Source organism: Podarcis cretensis (genome assembly GCF_951804945.1).
Source record: "Podarcis cretensis genome assembly, chromosome: 7".
NCBI classification, from domain to species: Eukaryota; Metazoa; Chordata; class Lepidosauria; order Squamata; family Lacertidae; genus Podarcis; species Podarcis cretensis.
Window position 1 is genome coordinate 46,642,744 of NC_137176.1, and position 21,785 is coordinate 46,664,528.

Genomic DNA, 21,785 nt, shown 5'->3' on the forward strand with positions numbered 1-21,785 from the left:
ATGGGGCTTCTAAGTAGACAATTGTACTGTAACACATTTATTATGGTATAAACTCGTAAGTCCACAAAAGGTTATGCCATAATAAACCTGAGAAACAGTATCTATTTTTTTGGGGGGGGTGTTTGGGAGAAAGTTAGCATTGCAGTGGGCCTGTGCATGCTATTAAAGAAACAGGTTTGTTTTTCTGAGTTCAATCGCAAACCCCATTAAAGCACATTGGAAGCACCAAAGAATTCTGGGCCCTGTAGTTCATCCCTCGCAGAGTTACTACTTCCAGCAACCCTTAAGAAACTACAGCGCCCAGAATTCTTTGAGGCAGGGCGGGAAATGCGTGAAAAAGGCACAGTTGCCCGGCTAGCCTCGGCGCTCCAGGATAAGCGCAAACTCCACGCGATTGTATCCCCTTGGAGTTGCATCTCAGCGCGACCCTAACTCAGCCAGAATTCCGGCCAGCCTCTTTCCGCCTTGTGGGGCTCTAACTTGTGGGGCCGCCCCTTCCTCTCTAGCTCTTCCCTGTTCTTCGAGCCTCCTCGGCATTTGCTTCCCCCTCCAACCTCCTCCCCTCGGATGCGGCCGCCCACAAGCGCCGCGCGGGCCAATCGGCGTCCCGGAGGGATCCCCAGGGGTCGGCGGAAAGCGGATTCCCGCAGAACTCCCGCCGGAGGCTCCCTGTCGCGATGGGCCGAGGAAGGGTGTTGGGACTGGCCGCGAGCGACGTCCGCTTCCCCACGTCCCTGGCCCGCCATGGCTCAGACGCTATGGTAAGCGCTGCGCCCGAGCGCGCCCTCTGCCAAGGCGCCGCGCCGCAGCCGGATCTCCGTCGGCTCCAGCAGGGCAGATCTCCTCGGGCGCCCACGCTAGATCTCGCCGATTGGGCTCGCCTGCCTCTCTTGCTTTCCTCCCTCGGGCGTTTTCCCAAGCTCAGCGGAGCTGCGGAAGTTGAATCTCCTAGTTTTCAATGGGTTAGGATGCTAGTCGGTCACTTTAGACGTGTTCCTGCTTTCTCTGCTCTTGGATCTGTCGTGATTTAGACACCACGCTGCTTGTCCCTTTACGCGCAGATAGGTTTGAATGGGCAAATAGCTTCATGACAGGTATTATTAGCCCCGTGCAAGCTTGTGTGAGGCCCGGGGTGGGAATCTTGCTGGAATAAAGTTATAAACTCAAACCAAAAAGCATCCAGTGCCATAGGCGTAGCCGGGATTTTTGTTGGGGGGGGGGCAGGGCTTTGTTAGGGGCGGGCAAGACTTTTGTTGGGTGGGCAGAACCGAAATGATTGGTCAGTTAAGTATTTCTATTGTTTTACCTGACCTGGGGGGGGGGCAGCTGCCCCCGCCCCGCCCCCCGTCCAGTGCCGTGGGGAGCAGCGGGGTGGTGACCAGCTTATCCCTCTGAGGTTGGGGCAAGTGTACCTGACTGCCCCCACCTCTTCACCTCTTAACTAAAATTCTATAGCACCCTTCATCTGAGGATCACATGATGATCCTTTAAAAACAGAAAAATACATAACATAGTAACAAACACAAAACAATAAACGCCATACCCACAGGGGAGAAACTACATCATGTTCTATATGGAACTACACTGTTCCCTTTTATTGTTAGTAAATTAATGGGGAAATTTCTTAATGAAGAAAAAGTTGCTGCTTCCTGTTTGAAGGCTTTCGCTGCCCTTTCCTACAACGCTGATGGTAAAGAGATACACTACACCTCTTGATTTAAAACAAAAAACAACAACCCTTACTCAGAAAAATTGTACTTGGTGAAGATGTCTATGTAAGAAGCCAGATGTAGATGCAAGTGTGTGTGTGTGTGTGTGTGTGTGTGTGTGTGTTGCTGGCATCAATACTGGTTGTTTTTGCTCTTCCATTTAGCACCCCGACCCAGATTATTCTGCAGTTTATGTTGAAATAGAAACAGATGCTCCTGACGGGCTCAAAGGTTATGGCTTAACATTTACACTGGGCAAAGGGACAGAAGTGGGTAAGTTATCATGTTGCCTCTGATTTAAATTAATCATCCGTTGTGAGAATGACAATTCCTCATTGGAAAGGGCCTCCAAGAGGAAATCTAAGTTCAGGAGCTTTCTTGATCTTTGTACTAATAAGTCATGTATTGCAACTGCTCCGCTGCAAAGCCATAGAGCACTGAAGCCTTTTGGCCAAGGGTTAGAGAATTTTCATTACTTCTGTTAGTGTTAATACTACTTTAATATTGAGGGTACCTACAAAACTCTTGCCATTTCCTGTTGCCTTAGGCATGGCGTTTAATGGCAAGCTATCCTTGCAGCTCTCAACTGCAGGTTACCAGAGTGTTGCTTTAAGCAGCCTCCCTCCATTTTTTCAGCAATCATGATGATATTTTAAAAGCTTCTTGCCCTGAACGTCAGCTCAAACATGCTAATGCCAGCACTCAACAGGGTTGGTAGCACTGATGTGAAGTTGTTGCATTCCTTTGGACTCAACCATAGAGTTAAGAAGCTTATAAACATAAATCCCATATTATGAAGGGCTGCCATTAGTGGACTCTATCACCACCTGCTGGCTACTTCCAGAGGGGCAGCCATATTTGTTTGTTGACGCAAAAAACCAAGCTTGTGGCATCTTAAAAACCAACCAGATGTCAGGGCTGGGGAACCTGTAGGCCGCCTTTGAAGAATTTCAGTCACCATGTGAAAATAACAGCCCCTATAGATGTAAGAGCCTTCTGGTTCTGCGGATAAAATTTATCTGATAAATAAACATTTTCAAATTATGTTTTCGTGTGGTCTTGACTTTAAATCAGTAAATATAGACCTTGATGCCTTTCTGCTGCATCTGGAACCTAATATTTATTGTAAAACAGGGATAGGAAACTATGGCCCTTCATTGGTTATTTGACTCCAGTTCCCATCAGCTCTAGCCAGCAAGTTACCTCACCTCACACGTGTCTGTTTCAGAATAACTGGATGCAAACTGCCCCATCTCTTCCCACATTTAATGTTCTCTCATGTTTCGATCTTGCCACATGCACTTCACAGACCTGTAGCACATTCCTGGAAAAACTCTACTTAAATTTCATGCCATTTTCTAATCATACACACACAATGGGCACTTCTGTGGATAACGTGTACTCTCCTGCTCCCCAGAATTTATTCTGATCTAGTTATCTGTGTAGATTTGCATGCCATTTAGCAACAGAGTTCAACCTGGATAAATTTTGCTTCTTTTAAAACACATGAAAAGTTTCCTATGCACTTCAGTGCAAGTGTGTGCACATCAGTGGTGTGCTTTACATTTAAGGAATAACTGAAAGCACTCTCAAGCAGCAGGTGAAATTCTATCATTTACCGGGGTGATGTAAATGGTGATGTAAAATGTTGCAAACATGATCAGATTTAAAGCAAAGGTTTTAACACACAACAGTTGCAATATCAGCTACTATTTTCTTCTAAAAATATTTTGGCTACTTCCTCCCCCCACCTGCCCCCGCCCCCCGCATATCTTCTGCCAATGCAAACTGCTGAGCAATTTTCCCATTGGTTTGGGTTTCTGCTTAGTATAGTAACGTCTTAGCCACCTGCAGTTCCTTCGATCCCAGTGCAACAACAACAGAATCATAATCCTTTAAAGCCTTTCCACTCCACTGCAGTATCTTGCTGCAGCTTATAACACTAGTAAATGAGTTGCAAGGCATGATGTTGATCAAACAGCTGTGATAACCCTAATCGGATTATATGACTTACAGTTCTCTTTTGATATCCTTTACTGCTTCTGTTCACCTCAACTGAAGTAAGAGGAGTTCGGCTTATGCATCATGCAGATACTTTCTGTACACACACCGAAACCCTACCTTATCCCACTTCTGCTAGGAAGGAATTGATGGCATGCAATCCCTTTGGAGTTCTGTTATTTTCTTGCGAAAATTAGGAACTGCTTTACAAAATCTGATTAGTTCAATCTACCTTCATCTGCCACGCCTCTTTCATCGGTGGTTCTTTCTGCTTCCATTGCTGTGCTAATAATACTCTGGTTGCAGTTGTCGCATATAAAAACAGTTTTTTATCTTGTCTTTTAATGTCAGTGCCTACAATACCAAGTAAAAATGTTTCGGGTTTTTTTTTAATAAATGTATATTTTAACATCTTTTTCATCTCATTATAAATCATTTCCCAGAAGCCTTTCACTTTCTTACATTCCCACCACAGATGATAAAAAGTGCCTTCCTTTTCCTTACATTTCCAAAATTTGTTACTTATTTTATACATTTTAGCTAATTTCACTGGTGCAATATAGCATCTATATATCATCTATACATCATCTATACATCATTTTCGTTACGTTTTCTTTCAAAGCATTGCATGCAGTAAATTTTCTTCCTTCTTTCCATAATTTCTCCCAGTCTTTTAGCTGTATATTAAAACCAAAATCTTTGGCCCAATGTATCATACCCGACTTAACCTTTTCATCTTTCAAATGCCATTCCAACAGCAATTTATACATTTTTTACAATGTTTTAAATTTGTTATTAAATTTGTTATTTGTTCTCCTGAAACACTAGCAGTCCTTTCATAAAGACCAGGTTGCCTGCCTCCCTATGAAGCCAATTGTGTATAAGAATTTTCAGGAAAGCCCTGTCAATATCTGGGTAGTGTTTTCAAGGGACATGGAAGAAGGCTTTGTCTATGACTGTGCCCAGACTGGAATTCTCTTCCTTGTGAGAGCTGATGGCACTTTCTACCTGTTTAGACAAGCCTTTGGCCTCATTATTTGCCACTCCCATTTACGTGGTTTATAACCTGCCTTCCAAGAAGTTCCTAGCTGAGCTAAGTGGCTTTAGGATTAACCCTCCTCCTGTATTTGTCATACTGTAATTTTACATAGTTTTGTTGTCCACCTCATGCTAAGTGAAGAAAGTGATTTAACCAGACATTCCTAGCCAAACTGGTATTTCATTGCTCTAGGATTTCATTCAAGAGTTGTTTTTCATTTGAAATCCGAGACCTGGGAGAGGAGAGGGTTGAAGAAGACTGGAAGAAATTTAGGACTTATTTACAAAAATATTGTAATTTGGTTGAATGTTAAGAAGGATGCTAGATCATAAATAATTGACCACCACTAAACTAGATGGAATTAGGACGATAAGTAGATTGAGGAAAATATAAACCATTTGGAGAACTATTAGACTATATTTAAAAGAATGGGACCTAAGAATATAAACAAGATGACAATTTGCTGGTTAAAATTTAAGACGATGTAAGTGGGAGCGGGAGATGTGAGGGAGTCCAAAGAGGTTTTGAAAATATGTTATGATATATGCTATATTGTTGATTATTTTTGCATTTGTATTTAAAAAATCTTAATAAACATTTATAAAAAAATAAAAATAACCAGACATTCCTAGCCAAACTGGTATTTCATTGCTCTAGGATTTCATTCAAGAGTTGTTTTTCATTTGAAAGACTGAACACACAATATTTTCACAGCTCACTAAAATCCTGGATTCATTTGCAATTTAAAGTCCTTCAAGATTTTGGTGTATTTTGCAGTTGTCTGTGCAGTCAATGCACTTTCTGCTCATGTGGTCAATAAAGACTTGGATGAAATAATTGGTGATTTTCGAGGTTTCTACCGGCAGCTCACCAGTGATGGGCAACTCCGATGGGTAAGATACTTTTCAGCATTTTGGAATAAGGCTAACGCATGAATGCAAAAGTGTCCGTGTAAGAAAAAATAACTGGAAATCTATTTACCGTATTGGCCCGAATATAAGCCGCACCCGCAAATAAGCCCCACCTTTAAAATACAAAGGGGGGAAAGAAAAAAAATACAATACCCAAATATAAGCCGCTCCCTTAACATTGGGTTACAGGCTGAAAATTGCTGTGGTTGGTAGAATTGTAACTCCAAGCCAATTTAAGGCTTTGATCTTGCAAGCCCGCAAAAGTTACCATACAATTGCTAAAATCGCAAATTGCTGTTCAGTTGCTACAATTCTGCAGGCACTCACACCCGTAAATGGCAAATGAACAGTCTCAAGCTCACAAATCGGCAGTAATATTTTTTTTTTGTTCCATTTTACCGTATGTCTGTTTCAGCAGCAATACTGTAAAAGCCAATTTTTGTAATCCGCACTTTTAACTTTTCATGTTTGGAATTTGGGGGGGAAAGTGCTGCTTATATTTGGGCCAATACAGTAGGTATTGGTCCTGCCATCAGACATGTATTACCAAGTAAAGCAGAGCTGACTTGGTACAACCTAAGACTTAGGTTCAACATTGCTTGTATTCTTGTATTTGTGGCAACGTCAAATGCTCTCACTCAGTCCCATTTATTAACTTACACATTTTCAACAAATATTCACTAAATACCACTATTGTACAAACCCCAAACAATGCAGGGACATTGCTAAGTGAGTTGCGCCCATCATGTTATGGTTTTGGACAAGCCAATGTATATGTTTGTGCTGGGTGTGCTGGAAAATACTAGCTGTACTTTAATACGCCTTGGAATATAATTGAACTCAATTTATTTAAATCTCAAAGGGCTGATTTGCATGACATGGAAAGCCAAACTCTGACTTACCAAGAATGTGTGGGATCCTGGAGAGGAGTCTCAACCACTTCATTCCTCCCTAGTCCTTTTTGCTTCTGTGATGGGCAGAGCTAAGCTCAGTGCAAGTGGATAAGTTTTATGCTCGCTTGGTGAGGCAAGGTTTGTTCTTGGTTACAGCTTACAGTTAGTGAGGCGAGTCCCTGTTCAGACGGCATGCTAAACCATATCTTTGCATGGTGGTTTAATTGACCAGGGAGGAGCAAAGTGGTTGTGAAACATCTTTTGGGAGCCTGCATGGTTCGCAGTCTTGCTCCAAGGTAGTTTGGCTAAACTCGTCATGCAACTCCCCTTCACTGTTTTCTTCCATACAAATATGTATTCACAGCAAGTCTGGGAACCAAGAATTATAGGCTTACAGAACTGCAAGGAGACGCGTAGCTGCTTATCCTTGCTCAACCTTTTCTTGATAACGTTCAAGCAAGGAGGCTGCCTTAGCTAGATTATTCTAAATGCTTTAGATACCTTGTAGGCCTTTGGGGAGAGTCTTGTCATACTTATCTCTTCATGGCTACCATAATATATTGACGACATCCTTTTGTCAACAGATTGGTCCTGAGAAAGGAGCTGTGCATTTAGCCACGGCTGCTATTCTGAATGCGGTCTGGGACTTGTGGGCCAAACAGGAAGGGAAGGTAATGGATTGGAAGCAAGTGGACAAGACTATCACAGTTTAGTCCACCTCACAACTATTCTGTTTTTCCATGAATGGAAGGGTAGGAATCTTCCTAATTTCAGGTGGCTGATCTGTTTCTATCACTGATATTCTATTATTCAGATTTGCCCTCAAGACACACATGTGGTGGGTGGGTGTTGCCTATCAGTGGTCATGACTGGAGCCAGCAGTAGGAATAGCCAGAACTGGTGCAAACCATACCTTCAAATGGATATAGCAGGGCTCATAGCGAGCTGTTTGAAGCAGTGCTTATTAGCACCAATCAGCTGACTGAGGCAAAAATGCACCTTCAAAGGGGCTCACTGATAGCAGCGATCAGTTCCAAGGCATGGTTGCATCTCTACCTCCTTCAAGGCAGCTGAGACGCTCAGTCATCTCTCTCCTAGAATCATAGAATTGTAAAGCTGAAAGGGACCCTGAGAATCATCTAGTTCAGGCGTCAGCAACCTTTTTCAGCCGTGGGCCTGTCCACCGTCCCTCAGACCATGTGGGGGGCAGGACTATATTGGGGGGGGGATGAACCAATTCCTATGCCCCACAAATAACCCAGAGATGCATTTGAAATAAAAGCACACCAGCATAAAAGAGCCAGCGTGGTCTAGTGGTTAAGAGCGGTGGACTTGTAATCTGGTGAACCAGGTTTGATTCCCCGCTCCTCCACATGCAGCTGCTGGGTGACCTTGGGCTAGTCACACTTCTCTGAAGTCTCTCAGCCTCACTCACCTCACAGAGTGTTTGTTGTGGGGGAGGAGGGAAAAGAAGAATGTTAGCCGCTTTGAGACTCCTTCAGGTAGTGATAAAGCGGGATATCAAATCCAAACTCTTCTTCTTCTACTCATGTAAAAACACGAGGCAGGTCCCACAAATAACCCAGAGATGCATTTTAAATAAAAGGACACATTCTACTCATGTAAAAACATGCTGATTCCTGGACTGTCTGTGGGCCGGATTGAAAAGGCGATTGGGCCGCATCTGGCCCACGGGCCTTAGGTTGCCTACCCCTGATCTAGTTCAACTCCCTGCAGTGCAGGAATATGCAGCTGTCCCATACAGGGATTGAACCTGCAACCTTGGCATTATCAGCTCCATGCTGTAACCAACTGAGCTGCCCAGGCCTGCCAGTTCTCAGTAGCCATGAGAGGCAAAGGTTGAGCAAACAGGTGGCAGGTTGTAGCACTCCATACCTTGCCAGCATTCTTAGGCTGTATCAGCTCAAAGTATCCAAATGGAAATCCCTAGTCAGTTCCCATAATGCATCCTGTTATTGACTGTTACCACAGTGACACCTGAGCTCGAGTGTATCCTATCCTCAAAGTACTGTGCAAATAATTCACAGTGAGTGTTCAGTTTTAGTTAAGTCATATGCATTTACTAAACTGAGGGATAAGGAGTGATGCAAGATCTCCTGCTTTGGCTGAGTCAAGATTTGAATCCAGGTTTCTCTAAGTTCAGTGCTCTAGTCATATAAATCAAGTGCAAATATTGGTGGGGGAAATCTACCTACCATATGCATTCCACAGAATGAGATTTTTCAGTAGCTGGAAATCTGACAATATGCCCATCTTTTCTTAAATATTACCTATCTATAGCCTTTTGGGATATATGGAGGGATGTGTTATTTCTTTAAGTAAAGCATTTCAGATGCTTCCAAAATCAATTTTGTAGAAACAGAATGATTTCCAAGTAATAGAAATGATCCTGCCATGGCCAAATACATGCAGAGTGTAAGAAAAATCCAGAGGTGCTCCTTAAAATACTGGGGAACTAACCACAGAGTCAGGGCAAAGCCCCTCATCACTTTGGCCAGCCTATCAGAGGAAAGCAAGCAGCCTCTAACCTGTGCATTCAGCATCCTGGGCCCCTGCAGAGAGCATGTTAGCAGAAATGACTAGTACCACCCAATTGCAAAATGCAGGTGTTGTACTTAATGGAACCTGAGCACCAGTTCATAACAATTCCTGGCTCGCATGTCAAAGAATATAAGCAGCTGTCTTTCTGTAACCTGTTAATTTACCCTAACAACTGCTATAAGTGTTCAAACACAGGGATGAGGAACCTGTCCCCCTTCAGATTTTGTTGGAATACATCTCCTATCATCTCAGGCTGTCAGTCATAGCTGCAACTGATGGGACTTGGAGTCCAGCAACAGGCCTCCCCTCCCTCAGACCTGACATAACAACTTTAAATATTTCAATCTCTCTCTCTCATTTTTTTTAAAGCCACTCTGGAAACTGCTTGTTGACATGGTAAGAAAAAAACTGTATTATTATTTATTCATGTCCTTGCTGTGCTAAAGTAATGGTATAAAGCTATGGTTACAAATCACGACCTATCACTAGTTAAATAGTTTGTGGCAAAAATCCACAAAGTCTTCTGAGTCCTGTGGACTACACAGTTTACTTGCCATATCTGTGCTTCCTGCACTGCTGTGCAAACAATTGTCCGTGAACAAATGCTATACCAGATGTTAGTTGGCATTTATAGTGCTCATTAAAAAAAAAGTGCAGTAAGAAAGAAATGCCATGATTGTCAATATTACAATAGAAATCCATATTTATTTATTTTTTAAGTTGGTTGGTGTGTAATTTGATATCACTAAACATTTGAGGTTTCAGTAATCAAAGAAAAGTAAGCAAATAGCTATTTAAATTTGTGTGCTCTTTTGGTCCTCAAAGTAATCTAGTGTATTTTCATTATTTGTTTTCCTGTAGCACCATCTATATACAGAGCACTTTATAACGAACAAGTTTGGCAGGTCCCTATTCCAAGAGGCTAATATATATACATGATCCACATCTAAAATTGTACAGCCTGCATGTTTTGGTATTTGTTGCATCAGGTTATTCGTTTGAACGTCAATTTTGCAGCTTGCTATGCTGCTTGTTTGCATTTGCCTCTATGCACAGGGCTTTCTCAATGAATGTTTGCTGTGTTGAGGTCCTGTCTCTATACAAACCAGATTCTAAAGATCAGTGGTTTTCAATTCATGTGCCACATCAGATTACACCCCTGGCTGAGCAAAGTTTCACTTTACCAATGCTGCCCTTGCATTGTTTTGTTGGTTTAAGCAAAGGATTTGTTCTATATTTTTATTGTTTGTGTTTATATGGTTTTTGTCCTGGCCTTCAGCTAGCATAATAAACTTATTGAACTTCAACCAATGCCACCCAGTGGGAGAGTACAGAAGAGCATCGGTGTGCTTTGTATGTGTGCAACAATATCGGCATTGAAACTCACAGTTGGTTTCAAACTTGGTCCTTTTGTTATTTTGCTTCCACCACTGTAAGGTGCCAGGATATTTCCAGAGTAGGACGTTGTGGGCTCAGATCTTGCTCTGGTCACAGCCAGCAAAGGTGGGCATGCATCAACAGACCTCTGAACACACAAACCTGTTCATGGAAAATGTCTCTTGGACTGGGTTAATCATACATGGTGTTTCACTTCTCAAATAATACAACAATTTGATTCCTTTTTCCTTACCAGGATCCCAAACAGTTGTTATCTTGCATAGATTTCAGATACATTACGGATGCCCTGACAGAAGAAGAAGCTCTCAGTAAGTTATTTTTATAGGCCGCAAAACCTACATTCCCTTGCTTTAGGTTAGCCCTACTGATTTCTTTCTATTAACCAAGTCCGGAAATTTAATATTCAGTAATTAGTAAGTAGAGTGCTTTTTCTCAGTACAATGGTACCTGTTATGTAGTGAACAACCCACAACTTAACAGTACCTTGGTTCTCAAACTTACTGTAATCCATTCTGGAAGTCCGTTCCAGAACCAAGGTGCGCTTTCCCATAGAAAGTAATGCAAAATGGATTAATCTGTTCCAGACTTTTAAACAGCAATTTAACATGAATTTTACTAACTCATTGATCCATAAAATGAAAGTAATAAACAATGTACAGCAGTCACGCAATCAATCAGTAGCTGAACTGGGTTCCACACAGTCACAAAAACAAAACAAAAAAGGTGCAAAAACAAAAACGCAAAATAAATAGCAAAAACAGACAGACCTCAGCGTGGCACTCAAAACGGAGCACGTTCGGCTTCCGAAAAATGTTTGCAAACTGTAACACTTCCGGGTTTGCAGTGTTTGGATTCCAAGTTGTTTGAGTACCAAGGCGTTTGAGAAACAAGGTACCACTGTACTTAATGTGCTTTACCTCCATTAGCTCAGTAAACTTTTAAACTGTTCTTAGAGCAGCCTACCACAACCATCTCTTCCCTGCTTAGGGAAGTTTTAAATGTTTGAAATTTTATTCTGTTTTTAGTCCTCTGTTGGGAGCTGCCCAGAGTGGCTGTGGAAACCCAGCCAGATGGGAGGGGTATAAATAAAATAATAATAATAATTATTATTATTATTATTATTATTATTATATTTATTTTCTTCCAAATGGGGAGGCAGGGTGCTGAGGTTGAAAATGAATGGCTTACCTATGACACCCTGCCACCAGTGAATCTGTGACTAAGCAGAGGCAGAGGTTTAAACTGTGAACTGTACTTCATGGCTCATGATTTAGGCTTCTGTGTAACAACAGCTCAGAATATAGACCCTGTAATTATTTGTACAGCAAGTGCACTTCCATGTAATTTTGCTTTATAAAAATAGCACTCTTTATAAATAAAGATAGGAATGACATTGCATTTTGGTTTTAACATTGTGCTTTCTCTTTTCATTTCACTAGCAATCCTTCAAAGTGGCCTAGTGGGGAAAAAACAAAGAGGTAAGCAGAACAACTCTTCCTTCTGCTGTTAGTTGATTATTAGTTTGACTCCCAAAAGGTTATTCTGAAACTGGATGTGGGAAACGGCCACTGATGTCTCACATCCATAGCGACATAGCCTTCTTTCTCTTTCTTCTTAAAACAGGGAGTCTGTGGCCCTCCAAATGTTGTTGGACTCCCACCTTCCCTGACTATTGGGCATGCTGGCTGGCAATGAGGAGAGTTGCGAATCCAACAACAAGTGGTGGTTCCTCAACCCTTCTTTAAAGGCAGCGTTTGGAAACTCTAGCTACTTTCAGGCAAAGCAGTGGGAAATGACCCTGTGAGAACCCAGGCTTTTCATTCATCCTAGAGGTCTTTTTAAACATTTTTACTTCAATGTCCAGTTGTTGTAGGGAATCCAGATGTGTTTTCCCAGGGTAGCGATTCTGCTGCAAGGAAATTTCATTTAAATTGCTGGTGGTGACGTTCTGCCTCTTTGTAGAAGAACAAATGTTGGAATGCGGCTACCCAGCTTATACCACATCGTGTGCTTGGCTAGGCTATCCAGACCAACAACTGAAACAGGTTTGGTTCTTCCGCACTCTTTCCATTTAGACTTCTGCTTTGAGTTCAGATGCATAAAAGATGGACAAACATAATTGGTTTAGGCAGTACAGAGGAAGAGTCAGAAGCAAATTCCGTTTTCAAATGCAGCTGTCAGATATTGTCAGTTTTTTGGCATGCATGTGGGTCACTGTTGCTCTTAGACTGGTTCACACTAGGGATGAAGGAGAAATTTGATCCAGTTTGCATTAAAATACGAACTCTCCTAATGCAGAGTTTCCAAAATAATACGCAAACGGAAACACAGCCACCGTTCAGACCTTTTAAAACCAAGTAATGTGTGCAAAAATGCATACACTGGGATACTGTGTCCATAAAAGTGCATGTATTAATGAAAATAACATTCAAAAATGCATTATTTTAGGGGAAAGTGCTTTACAAAAATATGTTTCTAGGCATGATTGCATACAAAAAGGTGCAAATTAGGAGACATGCACTAAATGCTGTTGGATTTTCACAAGGATTTTTTATTATTATTCCAAAGTGTTGAAATGTGGAGAACTGAATTTAGGACTAAAAACGAGAAACTGAAAGGGATCGAAATTGCAGAGATGGGCAAATCTGTCCAATTTTCCCTGGCTGTTGTATGTGGGTGGGATATGGAAACAAGTCTTAAAGGGTTTGTTCTTTCTCCTGCTGTGCATAGAACAATTTATATGAATCATGGTCCATGTGTGGTAACGCCGGTTTAAGTAGATATTGCTCCCATGATCCATTTGCCCCTCTTTTGTGACAGATAGATCTCCCAGGATAGACTCTCCCTTCTATACTGCATGCCGTGTGGATAGACACACTTGTATTGTACACATACAGGGATTGTGTGAAATGACAATTTCTTCTCACTCCCTATTTTTTCAGTCTTTGCAAACCTGGTGCCCTCCAGATGTTTTGAACTACACAACTCCCATCAGCCCCTGCCAGCATAACTGTGTTGACTGAGGCTGATGGGAGTTACATTCCAAAATATTTGGAGGGTACTAGTTTTGCAGAGGCTGCTCTAGACCGGTGAACCTAAAAAGCAATAAATCTTAAATCACGCTAAGCGAGTGAACTCACCATTAACCTGTGAAATACGCTACTATGAAAGACGAGACAATAAAACCAACAGATTCTGTTGTACAAATGGTTGCTCACGTGTGCTGTATGTGTGTGTGTGACAGATGTAACTTTTTTGGCAGCTTTGTACTGAAGCGCTGAAGGATGGTTGGACCAGGTATAGTCAATTTATATTGAATACTTCACTTCTAGTTGTATAAGATATACATAACAGGCAAGTTCTGGTTTGTCAGGAAAACGACAAAAGAAAATGAATTTTCTTACCTTTGTTGTCAGAAGTTATTGATTTGCTTCCAAAGTGGGCTACACAATTGCTGCTTTATGTACATACAGGCACTGTCAGGAGCTCGTCCTACACTCGAGTAGGACCCTGGCAGAGACACATGCCCAACTGGCATGTTCTCTCCCTCCTGGTCGTTCGTTCGGGAGCTTCAAAAGCTTTCTTCAGCCCGAACATCACAGCGACTGATGCCAACAGACATCGGCACGCTTAGGGATCTGCAGAGTTTGTGCAGCTTGCGTAACAGACCTCAGCAACTCAGCATTTTGGCTAATCTACTTTATTTAAATATAAACACGCATGGAGCACTGCAACATGGCTCTCTCTCTCTCTAGCATCAGACAGCAAGGAGAAATAACGAAGGACAATAGTCTCACTTCACAGAACACAGTAACACAAACATCCTGTCTCCGTCACTTCCCACTTTGTGGAGTCAAAACATACACCGTCATGTGATAGACAACAATCCCATGACTGCAATCATGGAGCAGGAATTCTAACAGGCACTACATCCAAAAGTTGCAATCATGGTTGGTAGTTCACCTGACTACCTGCTGCCTGCATTTCTTCTTCTGTTTCATGGGAGGTAGGGGGTAGGGGCAAGGCAGTGGCAAGGCCTGCATGGTACCAGCAGTGTGTGCATTTGCACTGGACAGACCTTAACTGCCACATCCCGCATACCCACCCTCCTGGTGAGAAGCAGCAACACAGGTGATGGGCGATCAGGTGAGTACCACCAACCACTACAGCAAAGTTGTTGCTGTCAGCTTTGACAGCTCAACTCAATTGCTGGGCTGAAGGAAAGAAGAAATGACTGTCCTTCTGCACCTCAAACAGGTGAGCAGCATAGCTGGTCCCTTTGTTCTGCATTGCAGGGGTATCTGAGCATGTGCATACATGTGTAGGGGAGGCAAGTTGTATCTCCTGTGCACACACAAACTTAGGGTGTGAAGAAACCAACCTAGAACGTCGATCTAGGATTTACGTTTCACCCTAACTGAATCAGGGCATTGGACTCAGTCCTACATCAAGTTACTCATGCTCACATATCACCAAGTCCACCGGTTGGCATGGATTTACATGAGATGTTTTTACACACATTTGAAAGAACAACAGTTGTTCTCATTCATATTGCTTCTGAAGTTCAGAGTTGGAGAGTAGAGTATAAACTTTTCGAGTTTGGAACTCCTAGGCTAATTCTGAGCCCAAACCAAGTCTTTCACAAGTTCAGTCTCAGTTCACAATTAGTTCATCTCTTAACAACAGTGTTCTTCAGTGCCACAAACACCCATTTCCCGTTCATTCAACAAAAAAAATGTACCTGGAAGAGGTGCCTATAAGAAAGGCTGTTCCTTCAGAAGTCTTAAGTGGCAGCAACATTGTGGGCACCAAGACTCCTGGGAAATATAATTCCTCACATTTTCCAGATCATTTCTAAGAACCCAGGATTCTTGCATTCAGAACATTGTTACTACAGCAGTTAAGTAATCAAGGCTCCTGAAGCAGGCTTTAAAAAGTAACATTTCATGATAAATTTTGGGAGAAAGTAGAAAGGGGCATCAGGAGTGCTTTTAGAGAGTCTAGGAGGCCTTAATCTCTTGAGTTCCTGTGGGTGTCTTTTACAAGGATATTGTGGGAGGGAAGTCTTCTAGGCCTACAACACGTTACAGAGCACATGATGGGCCAGGTTTAAAACAAATTAATTATGCCCCGATCTAAATTGAGTCTATATTAGCTCCTTCTAGGCAAGCAAAGACTTGAGTTTAGCCTTGAAAAGCTTGCCCTTCTCCAGTTCTCATTTTTATGCTGTTACATAAAAGATAAAAGAAATGAGTGATCATAGAAGAAAAAAGCTGTTACAAACTTTTAGCCATCTTAATTTTATTACAAATGTGTCCCTAGGTTCAAAGTAAAAGTTGGAGCGGATCTCCAGGATGACATTCGGAGATGCAGACTTGTTAGAGAAATGATTGGTCCTGAAAATATACTGGTATATATCACACATCTAGGGCTACGTTTTGTTGTAATATCATGCTGCCTGTCACTGTCGATCATGTGGATGGTTGGAATCCATGCCTATGTTGGGGTGAAAAGTAACCAGCCATTGATTTTGGCCAGGCTTCCTCTACCTCGGCCCTCCAGATGTTTTAAGACTACAATTCCCATCATCCCTGGCCACTGGTCCTGCTAGCTAGGGATCATGGGAGTTGTAGGCCAAAAACATCTGGAGGGCCGAGGTTGAAGAAGCCTGCTTTGGGCATACTGACAAATCTGAGTGTCTTTATTTTTTGGAATCAGCTTTGATGAACTTAATGTTTAAAAATATACATTTTAGTTATGTGGCCCTCCCACTTTCTTCAGGCACTGTCTTTAGTACAGTGGTACCTCGGCTTACAGACGCTTCAGGTTGTGCATTTTTAGGTTGCACACCACGCCTAACCTGGAAGTACTGGAACGGGTTACTTCCGGGTTTCGGTGCTCGTGCATGTGCAGAAGCACCAAATTGCAACCCATGCATGAGCACCTGCAGCGCTGCGCGTTGCGAATGCTGCGGGTTGCAAATGTGCCTCCCGCATGGATCACGTTCGCAACCCGAGGTTCCACTGTATTGTATTTTGTTTTCTTATTCATTGTAATAAGGTTAACACATTGTGTGCATTTACTTGGAAGCAAGTCCGACTGAAGCATGCACAGGACTGCAGTCTTAGCCAAAGCATAATTGCTAGGATTTTTCATTACATTTGAGTCCTGTGTTGGTCAGTTAATTAGGACTTCATTTCTTTAGAATAAATGTGTGGTTTGGAGAATTGGGTACATTATTTCTTCCTACTTCAATAGAAAATGCTAGCTAGCAGATACCAGATGATTCAAATTGTTTAACACCTCAGCAGTATGAACCTAGCGTGTGTCATAAGAAAAGCTTGACTCAAATTCTCCTTACTTTCCATCTGTCTAAAATCAACATCACCATTGTTACAACACTGAGTTCAATGACATAGTTGAGTGAATGCAGTCTGTAACTATTCTCAGATGCTGGACGCTAACCAAAGATGGGAAGTGAAAGAAGCCATAGAATGGGTCACAAAACTAGCTGAATTCAAACCACTGTGGATAGAGGAACCAACTTCCCCCGACGATATTCTTGGGCACGCAACCATTGCCAAGGTCAGAGGAGTTGTTTTCCATTTCGGTGAGATGACAACCTAATGTAGATCTAGGATTTATGTTTTGTCCCAACTGAATCAGGGCATTGGACTCTCTACATAACAGAGAACTTTGATGATTTATTGACTTGTGGTTTTCTTTAGAACACTCAGAGTTCAGGCTCAAACAGTTGTCAAAAGTCATTAACATCTACTTGCTACAATATCCTGTCACACATGCAGCATATATTCCATTAAACTTTAAATGAGTAACATATTTGTGAAGGCTAATAAAAGACTGAAAAATATATACATCCGTGTGCAAGCCAACCAGCAGTGCTCCTAAAATGCATGTGATTCAAGTGTTCTTTAATACATTTGGCCTGAAGTTCAAATTATATGAGAAATATAATACTAGCCAAGGATGTGTGATCAAAACTTATTAGAGCACCAGTGGTCTCGCATGTACACCATAGCCAAAATCCGACACCAAGTTAGTAATGCTTAAGAACCATTGATTTCAGTGGGATTTGTGTGCATAACTGTGCTCAGTTACAGTCCAAGGATATTCCATATGGTCGCACACACCCGCTTATGTAATTCTTCACACCTAATTGATTAAGCAAAGAAAGTATCAACTATGCTAATAATTCTATCATTTCCTTTAGCTTTCTTCTAATTGTATGAAATGATTGCTGAACCATTACATTTTGTTTTCCCCCTGTGAATATCTGGATTTGGAAAAACTCAGAAACCTATGGCATGTCACAAGCTGTTCTTGTTTTTAGGCTTTAGCACCATTAGGGATTGGTGTTGCAACAGGAGAACAAGTAAGTTTCCTTATAAATGTCTTGTTTTATATTAGTTGTCTTGGAAGCCATTCCATCGAACTATGCTGAAATGAGTGATTGGGTAAAATCTTCCCATCACATTTCCTGGAACTGAAATATTTGTTTATGAGAAAGCGCCAAATAAAGTGTGCCTATCAGCTAGGGATCCTAAGTTAATTTACAGAGCAATCCAATAGATGTCTAATCGGAAGTAAGCCCCCTGGAATTCAATGGGACTTACTCCCAGGGAAGAACATACTGCAACCTTAAGGAAATTCATGGAAGGAAAGTTTCCTATCCTCTTCATTCTCCTCCAAAAAGTATCTCTGGAGGGCTAGGATGGTGGTGGTGACAGAACTATGTGGAATGGATCTGAGGGGAGGAAACTATTAAAAAAAAATATATGCTAACTTATTTTAGGAGCAATGACAATTGTGATAAAATGTTACAGTCAAAGCTTTCCTTGGAAATTATTTCCTTGTACTACTTAAAACTTAAACAACTTATGGAAGTATATTTACTGAATTGTCATTTAAGAAAAAAAATGGAACAAATCAAAATAGTCAAGAAACCAGTTTTAGCAAACCCAAAGTGCTAGGTATTTTATATTTAAATATGCATGCATGCTTCTTTGGGGCAGTCACCTGAGATATGTTAATTACAACTGTATTCGTTTGTTTTGTGAGTGTGCATTGCTAAAAATAACACCCTGTTCCATTCCTCATATAATTTAAAGCCTTCATATGGAACAGGGCAGGCAGAATCTTTTCAGTTTTGTCTCTTCGGCTGTTTTTTTTTTAGGATGCAGTTCAATATGCATTGCTTTGAAAGGCAAGAACAGCATACAATCTCTATAATAAAATGCTGTAGTTTCTATGAATTTTAAGCTAACCTTCAAATATTTTGATCTTATTTGGGCTAAGCAATTTTTTTTTTCATCATCTGCAGTGCCATAACAGAGTGATATTTAAGCAGCTGCTGCAGGCTCAGGCCTTGAGTTATGTCCAGGTGGATAGCTGCAGGTTGGGCAGTGTCAATGAAAACTTGTCTGTGCTGCTGATGGCCAAGAAATTTCAAGGTAAGGCTCTTGAAAATTCTGCTGTAAAAGTACTAGGTGTGTTTTCTGGTCATTTCTGCTGCTGGCATAGCATTTGGTTTTGTGTATGTAAACACGATTTTTATGTGATTCTTTATAGCAGAAGTAAGTAGTATTAGGGGAGTTTGGCTTTTTCCAGGAATCATCTATGGTAAATATATTTTTAAAAGGCTAAAGGAATGAATTAAGCACCACAAAGCATATTTTAGGCTAGAGGGATGACAAGTTGTGTTGTCTTGTCAGCAGTGCTAATGCAGCTTGTATCCTTTGTTTTCAGTCCCTGTGTGTCCTCATGCTGGAGGGGTTGGGCTCTGTGAGCTGGTACAGCACTTGATAATATTTGACTACATTTCAATATCTGGTAGCCTTGAGAACAGGTTAGTAGTAGTAGTTATCTGATTCTTCCCTATTGGAACAGTCTCCAAGAGTCTTGGCTTTTGACTCTTGGACCCAATGCCTAGGTTCTGGTCTTTGATCAATCATACATATGATCTTTTTGATAGAGAAATTCAGGACAAAGCTTTACCCTTCTTTGCCACAACCGTAGCCCTGGTTTTCATTTTTATCCCTCCCTTTAACCCTTGTTGTTAATCCCGGCCGTAGTCTGAAGTCTTTCTAAAACTTTGTTTACTTAGCAAACCTGAGCAACCACCATACTCCCATGTATTTCTCAACAGTTACGGGATCAATTACCTGTAGTGTTTCATTTCCCCACCCCAATGTTCTTTTTAAAAAATATTACAGTATTATAGTTAACTTACTATGCTGTCAGGGCTGTCAATATACTATTACTGGAATGAACAATGAAATCACCACTCAGCTAATTGGTGGAGTGTCCATTCCATCTTCAGCAACTTCTCAAAGTAACAGCCTTTTACCAATATCATACATTCTCTTTGTGTGTGCATATACTACTTGAAGTGTTTTGTAATATTTGCTTTGTATTTTCCCCTATATATTTCTTTATGTAACTAAAATGCACAGCACTGCAATGATGGAGCTCAGAAGTAACACCCCCACCCCCACCCCACCCCGCTATTCATTTCTCCTCCAAGCTGGCTTTATTTTGATGCAGCAGTTAACGTTATCACAGTGAAAAGCTACAACACTCAATTTCTTATTTATAATATTTTTTGAGGGAGGTAAACTTACTGGGTTACAATGGTCTCCTTCCATTATTAGGAGCTCAGTATTTCACTTTACATATTTCCTGGTAGCCCAACAAATTTAAGTTAACATTATACTCAAATAGCTTGTGTGTCAGAATGTAATACTTTTTGTTAAACTGGAGTCATTTTGAAATAACTTTATTTTTTGGTAGGACTTTAAAGGGGTCTAGTGAACCAATGTTTTCCTTTCAGGATGTGTGAATATGTTGACCATCTACATGAACACTTCAAGTACCCTGTAGTAATCAAGAATGCATCCTATATGCCGCCACAGGTATTTGCACCCCCAGAATATTTCCAGTGCTCCCAGAATGCAAGTCTTTCTTCAAACCTTTAATAGAGGCAAGAGGGAAATCCACATGTATCCTATCCACAGTATGTGCAAGTTGTCATTGTTTTAAAACAGCCCACAGGCTAGATTTGGTTGCCGTGTCATGGTAACATCAGGTGATTGACAGGTAGATGACCCCATACACCTGCAGGGAGTGGGCAAGTTTAGGTTCTGCTAACAGGATCCTGTTCCCCACCCATAAACGATACTCAGGACAGCTTCTGAAGTTTGGATTAGGGCTCTTGCTGAAGCAGCGTTCAAGAAGATTTTGCAAATCCACAAAATATATGGCTGCTTTGTATTTACAATTTTAGTATTGAAATTAAGGGTCCTTGAGTAAGCTTCCAGATGATGTTAGCATTAATTTTTGTTCACTATAACCTAGTGAACACTATGAGCAATTAATGCAAAACTTGCAGTGTAAGCGTGTCTATTCTACTATGATATAGCTCCATTACAGCTTTAGTCATGCTTCCTGTTTCCTAAGTGCTGCAAGAACTGCCATATAAAAACAGTTTAGCCAAAGGTGCAAGATTGTTTAATCAGCCTAAGACCTGGTGAAGAGGAATGTTTTAAATAGAAAAAAACAATCTATGACCTTTTAAATTTGTCTGTTGTTGTACTACATTATTTGTGTTTTTATCCTATAAACTGTCCTGTGATCTTTATATGAAAGGGGAATAATAATAATAATAATAATAATAATAATAACAATAATTTGTTCTTTCAGGCAGCTGGATATTCCACTGAAATGAAAGAAGATTCTGTAAGGAAATACCAGTTTCCACAAGGAGAAGTCTGGCAGAAACTCCTCTGTGAACATAAAATACAGCTAAAATAAGCTTAAACGTTGAACATTTTCAGGGTGAGGTTTAAACTCCCCAGAGCTATATTTACCACAACAAATGGTTGGTTTTGCTGAAGCTACAAGATGATTTCGGATTCAAATTAATGCTTTTAGAAAGCTTTCCTCCACTTACGTAACAAGAATAGATTGCAGCCCCAACTATAGAACTCCCGATCACTTTAAGAAAAAATAAGAGCCTTTTTAATAGTTAAGCTGAAAGGGTACATGATTCATTTTTCCTGACACTGTTCCAGGAACTACAGGATTATATAATGCAAGATTGCACTTTGAATGTGCATCTGCTGAGTTTAGAAGTTTCAAATAAAGAAACTATGACTAGATGCTGTATTTTGTTCTGTCATATATACTAAGGATGTTTTCAGGCATGTCAGAGGTGAGGGAAGTGGTGTATAGGGTATATCATACATATAAAATT

At 41.1% G+C, this 21,785-nt stretch overlaps 1 protein-coding gene across 2 annotated transcripts; it reads left to right on the forward strand.

Annotated features, from left to right (window-relative positions):
• Nucleotides 1-382: 382 nt before the first annotated feature.
• On the forward strand, nucleotides 383-21,690 carry ENOSF1 (enolase superfamily member 1). 2 transcript variants are annotated; one of them, XR_013840420.1, is made up of 16 exons: nucleotides 383-761; nucleotides 1,874-1,982; nucleotides 5,527-5,642; nucleotides 7,138-7,224; nucleotides 9,485-9,511; nucleotides 10,749-10,821; nucleotides 11,953-11,991; nucleotides 12,476-12,558; nucleotides 13,776-13,810; nucleotides 15,836-15,923; nucleotides 16,964-17,098; nucleotides 17,865-17,906; nucleotides 18,855-18,984; nucleotides 19,280-19,379; nucleotides 20,324-20,445; nucleotides 21,233-21,300. XR_013840420.1 is itself a non-coding variant. In XM_079982742.1 (16 exons), exons 1-16 carry the CDS (start codon nucleotides 678-680, stop codon nucleotides 21,341-21,343), a joined length of 1,341 nt encoding a protein of 446 aa, XP_079838868.1. In that variant the 5' UTR covers nucleotides 387-677; the 3' UTR covers nucleotides 21,344-21,690. The 2 variants fall into 2 exon arrangements, 1 of the variants encoding a protein (XP_079838868.1); XM_079982742.1 differs by having other exon boundaries at nucleotides 387-761; nucleotides 20,364-20,445; nucleotides 21,233-21,690.
• Nucleotides 21,691-21,785: the final 95 nt, after the last annotated feature.

Bases quoted from the DNA above. Each gene is read 5' to 3' on its own strand.
- ENOSF1 (XM_079982742.1), top strand. From the start codon at position 678: ATGGGCCGAGGAAGGGTGTTGGGACTGGCCGCGAGCGACGTCCGCTTC. The intron at 5,643-7,137 runs GTAAGATACTTT...TTTTGTCAACAG, and splicing joins GTGATGGGCAACTCCGATGG to ATTGGTCCTGAGAAAGGAGC. The intron at 17,099-17,864 runs GTCAGAGGAGTT...TCTTGTTTTTAG, and splicing joins GGCACGCAACCATTGCCAAG to GCTTTAGCACCATTAGGGAT.